Source organism: Lottia gigantea, assembly GCF_000327385.1.
Source record: "Lottia gigantea unplaced genomic scaffold LOTGIsca_72, whole genome shotgun sequence".
In the NCBI taxonomy this organism is placed as follows: Eukaryota; Metazoa; Mollusca; class Gastropoda; family Lottiidae; genus Lottia; species Lottia gigantea.
In genome coordinates this window covers 1300540-1308589 of record NW_008710427.1, presented here as the reverse complement: position 1 = coordinate 1308589, position 8050 = coordinate 1300540, and the positions used below count along the sequence as shown (strand labels likewise).

Here is an 8050-nt window from a genome sequence, read left to right as displayed (position 1 = left end):
TTCTGTCTGAAATTCAATGATTTATAATAAAAAGCATTTATTATCTGTGTTTTGGTGAGTCTTTTGCAGACTTTACTTTTTATACGGTTTTTGAGAAAGTAAAAAACACATCAAATTTGGCTTGTAAACACAATAAGGGATACAGATTTGTATCCAATCTTAATGAAACTTGGTTTGTAGGTATATAGGATTGAGATCTCAGTCAAGTTCAAAATTAGCTTGTTTTGAGTGAACTGTTTTTGAATTAATGACTTAGTGAAAATGCATCAAATTTGCATGTAAAAACAATAGAGACTATAGCCTAAATCAGATCTTTATGAAACTTGGTATGCATGTATTAATTGATGAAATCTCAGTCAATAATGAATGGCACATTTTGAATGAACGGTTTTTGAGTTATTGCCCTTGACTTAGTGAAAATGATCACATGATCGGGGCTACAGTTATTGATATTGATTTAAAAAGATTTGTGTAAAAACTTAGCATAACTGTCCCTAAATTGATGAGATATTCAAAGTTTTTGAACTACAAATGCAAATTTTCAATATGTGAAGATTTTGTGTTATTATGAAGATCTGTCTTTTCTGACAGCTGCCTGTTGGGCATATGATACCGTCCTTGCCTGGCAAGCTATTTGTAGTTTAGTATATATACTTCTTATGTGCTGCCCCAATTTCTCAAAGAGTCTTTATGTAACAATTGTTTCTTTTTTTAAAGGAATTAGTTTTTATATATTTTAACTAAACATCAATTAACAAAATGGATGTATGTTGAGTTTTTTCATGGGCTCAATAAGATACATAATCTAATATCAGTGGTATGATGTTCTATTAAAGTGTTATAGTAATAAGTAAGTAAGACTTGACGAATGTTGATGAAAGAACATATATAAAAGACTGGATAAATTGTGATTGTAAATGACAATAATAGTAACAAACAGTCTCCCTAGTGTAGTTATGAATGAAAATTTAATTTGGATCTAAAATAGATAAGAAAGAGTTGAAAATTATTTGAGTAATTATTTGAACTATTGACATTTGTTGTGGCCTTAAACCGTTTATAACATGAAATCTGATTGGTTTACACTTGTAAACTTCGTTTCTAACATTAATTTTGATAGGTAAATACTGATAATAAGACTACTTTAATGTTGAACACGTTTCCCACAATCATTTCCTCATGTCTCAAGAAAACCTGGCGGCAATTTTTCCAACCTTTGACAAAATTGTCTTAAACGGTATTTGTTTTCTTCACGAGTTTTTCTTCATTTTGGAAAGATGTCTGCTAGTAATGTCTGGCTTCTTTTCAGATTTGATAAACATAGGAAATTGATTTTCTTTTGAACGTTGACAAAAACTGTGGGTGTTGTTTTTTTTATTTATAGATAAGTTAGATCATTGTTCTGTCATGCCGATCTGTTTCATTTCACACTAATCCTAGCAGGAAATTTATACTTATCAACACGACTGTTTTCAGGAATTAAATAGGGGCAGACACAGTTTCTTCATGTCTTTCATAATTGTACAAAATTTATCCCAATTCCCCTACATTAAAGTTAAAACACATTGTCAATTTTATACACCCACATGGGATCACCCATTTCTGTCCAATTGTATGTACACTCTCAATGGCATAATTCTTGACAAAACTTAGTGAATTTTATATCATCATCAAAGAGTAAATCCTATTAGAAATCGCTAATAAATTTTGTTAGCTTGTTAATTGACAAATAAGATATGAGTGATTGATGTTGTTAACTCGCAATGCTGTTTGGTGTTGTTTACACACGATGCTGTGATTGGGGTTGTTTACTCACAATGCTGTGATTGGTGTTGTTTACACACGATGCTGTGATTGGGGTTGTTTACTCACAATGCTGTGATTGGGGTTGTTTACTCACGATGCTTTGATTGGGTTGTTCACTCACGATGCTGTGATTGGGATTGTATAATCACGATGCTGTGCTTGGTGTTGTTAACTCATGATGCTGTGATTGGTATTGTTTACTCACGATGCTGCGATTGGTGTTATCTCATGATGCTGTGATTGGTGTTGTTAACTCACGATGCTGTGATTGGTATTGTTAACTCACGATGCTGTGATTGGTATTGTTTACTCATGATGCTGTGATTGGGGTTGTTTACTCATGATGCTGTGCTTGGTGTTGTTTACTCACGATGCTGTGATTGGTGTTGTTAACTCACGATGCTGCGATTGGTATTGTTAACTCACGATGCTGTGATTAGAGTTGTTTACTCATGATGCTGTGCTTGGTGTTGTTTACTCACGATGCTGTGATTGGTGTTGTTAACTCACGATGCTTCGATTGGTATTGTTAACTCACGATGCTGTGATTAGAGTTGTTAACTCACGATGCTGTGATTAGAGTTGTTAACACATGCTGCTGTAATTTCTCATTCACCTTTTATTTCCAACATACCAGAAACCTGTAATATAGTTAGTCTTATATTGTCTTTATATGATAGGAAATTATTTTGGTTGTATTTGATATAATAACCATGTTCATACTTGTTTATGTTGTTTGTAATATAATTATATTTCTGCTACTTCATCAAGACGTCTGGTAATTTCCAGAATTTTATCTATATTGTCAAGGACTACAATTGATTTGTCTGGCGAAGGGGATAAAAACAGATATGTGATATTGAAGGAACTTCTGGTAAAACAAGAGGTGGTGAAACCATCTTTTATTATAGCAAGGTTACGCGACAAATCTTTTTATTTAATAAAACATATTAAGAGAAAATCTTTGTGTCTGGTCTGTTGAATCAACTTGAAGTGAGTTATTGATTTATTTGATTCTCACTTGTCTTTATTTTCACCATATAAAATTCACACCCAGACTTCCTTCATTGTTTTATATTATAACATTAAATTCTCACCCTTGTTTATATTCTAAAACAGTTCTTTCTGTAATACTCTTAATTAAGGTATCACAGTCAGTTTTCGTAGAGAATATATGGTTAAAGGGAAATAACAACAAAATAGAATAGCCTTTCCTTGACTGATAAGGTTTATCCTTTGGCTTTTTGGCATTGTGTTTTTGTAGCAATGTTCATTTGATTTCATAAAAGTGAGTGCAAGTATACTGGGTACATTTTAAACTATTTATATGCAAGTCATGGTGAACAGTTTGATATTTGGATAACTGGAAAAAGAATTTGATAAACAGACTGATTCAATAAACAAGGATTGAAAAACGAAGTTTGTATTGTATTTGTTGAAAACTGGCAGAAGGATTTAATGCAAACTCCTGTTATCTTAATTTGGCACTCCCCCTTTATAAGAAGGTTGCATATTTTTTTTATTTGAATAAGGAACTTCTACAATGCAGAAAAAAGAATTTTGCAAAGAAAATGTGGTCAATATATAACTAGGTTCTGTCTTTTGGACACACTCACAGATTGATACACATTCCATTCTATTTACACAAATTATTTGGATAATGTTTATTTTACATAAGTATATACAATAAAATATGTAATTTATTTTTAACATTGATTGATATGTAAAAATATTTATTATGCTCTAATCTTGCTGTAAAATGTTGCAATATTTAAATGAAATACAAAAAGAACAATTTAATCCCCTGCTTTCATTTTGAATGTTTTCCAATACAACAAAAAACAGAATTCAATTGTTCATCCAAATAGTTCTTATGTACAAAGATATTATTTTGATTTCGTGACTTTTGATAAAAATGAACTATTCAAACAATGTTAGTAGACTCAAGAATAAAAGTTTCTATATTGCTTAATGGTACTTACTGTTGATAAATGAACAAATTTCAAAAATATCTTTTTTTTTGTTTCAATTATAAAGATTGTTGTAAAATTATAAAAGGGAAATAATGAACACAATAAGACAAGACAGAAATGAAATGTGGACAGAATTGGCTGAATTGTTATCTTGTTTGGAGTAGACTGTAGCTACTTTGCCTGTTTTTTTAGGCTCAGGTTCAGGTTGTGAGTTGGGTTGAATATTATATGTTAGTTGTGGAGCATAAATGTCTTTTAGTTTGAAACTACGATACACAACACGGTTATTTAATGGCTGCACAGGGCGGAAGTTATCAACCAAGGGATCCTGAATCCATTCTGGAATATCTTCATTAATAGCATCTATTGGTGCTGGTGATCCATTCAATCTTTCAGAATATTCCTTCATGGATTCATCAGCACGTTTAGCTGATTCTTCATCTACGGTCACCTTAGTTAACTGTGGATCCTGGATAGTACTAGCTGTATTCTGTGAGGCTTCAGGATGACTATGATTCTTCTGATGTTTCTCATTGATAAGGCTAGTAATTAGTTCACCTTTCTGTACAGAATCAGATTTAATACCAATCTCTTCTAGAACTGCTCTGGCACCTTCCTCTGCTGCCCTCTGTTGACGACGTTTAGCAGATCTCTTACTGTGTTTGTTACCATGATGTTTATGGTGTCTATGTTTATGTTGTAAAACTCTTCTGAACTTCAACAACTGAAATAAATGGTAAACATTTATAGGCCATTTATTCTTGATAGACCCTCCATTTTGCTGTGTGACTACATATTTCCTCAATAAACTATCAAATGCGTTAAAGTCTTTGTGTAAAAAAATTAAAATTTCAATGTAAATACAAAGTAAGGTCTATAAACTGATGGTGTTATAAATATTCATAACAGTTAATCAATTTGATTATGCTTGGAAGGTTTTGGGTGTTGATAATGTTTTTACCTGTCCGAAAGATATTTTTTGTTTTTGATGAAATACTGTCCATGTTACTGTTTCAAAACAACCTGGTGTAGTTAGTGAACCATTATAACGATAATATTTAGACATATCTTCTGGTAATAAATTTCTTAATGAGACAGCTTCTATTTCTTCTTCTTTATCCATTTCTGTAAATCAAATCATTGTTATATGTCAATTCAAGTCATTAATTAGGGGCTTTATTTATATTTTACATTTTAGACTATAATTAGGAGTTAAAATCAAAAACTAGTTAAATTCCAGTCAAATTGCCTGATGAAACAGAATAGATATTATAAACACCTCAATATATGAACCCTTGAACATAGCAGAATGTGCAGAAACTTTTGACTCAGAATAACTAGCATTTTTAGACAGATTTCATATTGTCATGAGCATAATGATATTCATATTCTTACCTGGATCTTTAACATGTTGTAGTGCTTGAATAATAGGATCATAGACTGGATTAGGTTGTTCTTGAACTTCAAATAGAACACCTAATACAGCTAGACCACCTTTCTCTGTTACAGCTTCACCAATATCTCCATACAGATCACTGTTATAACTCACAATATGCATCTACAAATAAATATAGGAATCACTCAGAACTGTTGCAAGAGTCATAAAAATATTATAACAGACCTTAGACTATCACAGGATATTGGGACTGAAGTAAAAGTTAAACACAGAAAAAATCCTGTTCGAAGATTTTGATAAAAAACATATAAACAATCAACTAATTTGTCTCTTGTAGAAACATCCCATAAAATACATTTATGATGGATATACTTCCTCACATGAAAAGTTCATTTGCTGTTCAAATGTTTATCTGCACCGTTCAGAATCTCTTCAATCAGGAGATACTTACCTCAATAGGATAAGCTATAGAGTCCAGTAAATGTTCAGAACCCATATGATCTTCACTACCCCAATGAAAGTGAAATTGTTCTACTTTATATACATGCTGTAATCCACCATTAGTAAAGTAGAATTCACCTTCAGTGTTAACTTGAACTGAAAAAGAATGGAACAAACTTTCATTCATCTTGTGGATAATGCAACCTCTAAAGGATAATTATCAAATATGATTATATCATAATGACAAAATGATTTAACTGACAAAAGCAATAGTGCCAGCAATGCCAAAGCTTGCCAGTTCTTATCCTTGCTTTGGAAACCAATATAGCCCTGTTTTGGGAACAAGTAATAAGTAAAGTACTAACTGGCGTGACCATTATTTTTGATTTTCATTCGTGATCCTGGTTTAGGTGGATCATACCATAGAGCAAAATCTTTTAAATCAGGATTGTAGATAGTTCTTTCTGGTCTAATATCGATTGGTGATTGAGCTACACCAGCGCAGGCTGCAGGAAATAATTCATGCCAACTCTGGGGACCTGAAAATCGTCATTACATTGTACTGAAACATATTCAATCTTAATATCTGCAAGTAATTTTTATAGATGATTTAAAGTACTTATTCTTTAGGGAAAAATATATGTCTTAATAACAGATAGGATAAAAAATTGACAAAGATCTCCATGTAACATCCAAGAATGTCAGAATGATGCTGTCCTTTCTAACACTTGATTCTAAGAAAATGTTAAATCTATTCTTCATAACTTACCAGTTGGACCTTTATATTTCCATTGACCACATTCTGTTAAACCTGAAATATATATAATAAGTGTCTTGAGGGGACTCTTTTAAATAGTTTGGACAACTTGAATGTTATATTGGTATTATTAATTTTAATGTACCATATCAATATAATTGTAGCGAAGCATTATATATGTTTGTAAATATTATTAGATATTTCAATGATATGAGAAATATGAGTTGAGCAATGGAAATATCAATTAAAAAAATGGAAACATAAAATGAAACAAAGTGAAACTCATATTTCTTGAAACATGAAATATAATTCAGACTTGAAAAATAAAATTAATTATGCATAACAACTTTATTACACAGTTTTTCACTCCCATTTTGAACTTACAAAGTCTAAAGTGTATACTTCAACAAAGGTATTGTTGTAACTCTCCCAAATGTAAAATTTATCATTTAAAAGTGACTTCAGTAGACTTTGACAAGGTTAAATGTAGTGTAGAATTTGATTCTTTTATTGTTTAATATAATATTTATCAGATTAAGACTTTAGTATTAAAAATTGTATCATATTATGATAATATCTTGATGTCTTTAAGTTGACAGGAAATATGAGGCAGATATATTAGTGATGTTTATTGAAATGAAAATAAATAGTAAATGTAGTTTATGATGATCATATAAAACTTTAAAAATAAATAAATGAATGAAAACCATTTTTCAGAAGGGATTTCGGAAATATTCCTCCAAAATATTGAATAATTCAGAAATGGTGCTTTCACACTAAAACACTTTTAAACATGCACATCAAAAATATATTTTGAATAAATTAGAAAAAAAAAAATGAAATTTCAAAATCAGAGTGGCCAGGGAATTAGAGTAAATGGAATGGCTGGCAGATAAAGTCTGAACCTCTCTCTCAATTTAGAAATATTCAGGTACATGCTCTTCCGTTTTAGTTTTAATAGATTCATTCACATAGCCTTAAGTGCAAACTTGGTATAAATAGCTTGTAGAAGAGGTTAAACAAAGGACAATTACTTTACAATAATAGAAACATGCAATGAAAACAGCAATTATATCTTGTACTGGCTGTTGTGTAAAAAAAACATCAAAGGACCAAATAAAAGTGTTTTCACATGTACAAAATATAGCCTGAAGGTAGAATATAAGCTATAAATTGATATTTCAATGTTGATTCTAAAATTAGAAGAGATCAATGGTATTGTTTAATTGATCAGGGTGTAGAGAAAACTATTATAGATACTTAAACAGGTATTATTAACCATTGCTGTAAGATTGTACAAAGTCTTAAATTGTCTATTATAAATATATTAATATGTCACTACAACAAATCTAATGACCTTTCCTTTTTATTCCAGTCAGAGATTCAGGGGATCCTTTCCCCTATGTGCCCACATGATATTAAATGATGTTCAAGTTTAAATAGTGATATTTAGTTAGAATTTCCTTTAGGATATATTTTAATTAAAGTGGTAGACATTAATAAATTATGTCAATTTATATTGAAATGACTCACAAAATTATATGATATTTACAGTACATTGAGTACTTTCAATAACTTTTATGAGAAATTGCCTCCCGAAAGATTTGTTTTATGTTCAAAATATGTAAATTAGATACAAGGTAGGTGAAACTCCTTCAAAGATGACCTTGTTGACAG

At 30.7% G+C, this 8050-nt stretch overlaps 1 protein-coding gene across 1 annotated transcript; it reads right to left on the bottom strand.

Moving 5' to 3' along the window:
- Nucleotides 1-3855: 3855 nt before the first annotated feature.
- Nucleotides 3856-6156, bottom strand: LOTGIDRAFT_131044 (hypothetical protein; the record flags this gene model as incomplete). Its single annotated transcript, XM_009066019.1, has 5 exons — nt 3856-4182; nt 4741-4904; nt 5175-5337; nt 5627-5772; nt 5982-6156. Coding segments are annotated over 5 exons (975 nt in total), but the record flags the coding sequence as incomplete, so codon positions are not given.
- Nucleotides 6157-8050: the final 1894 nt, after the last annotated feature.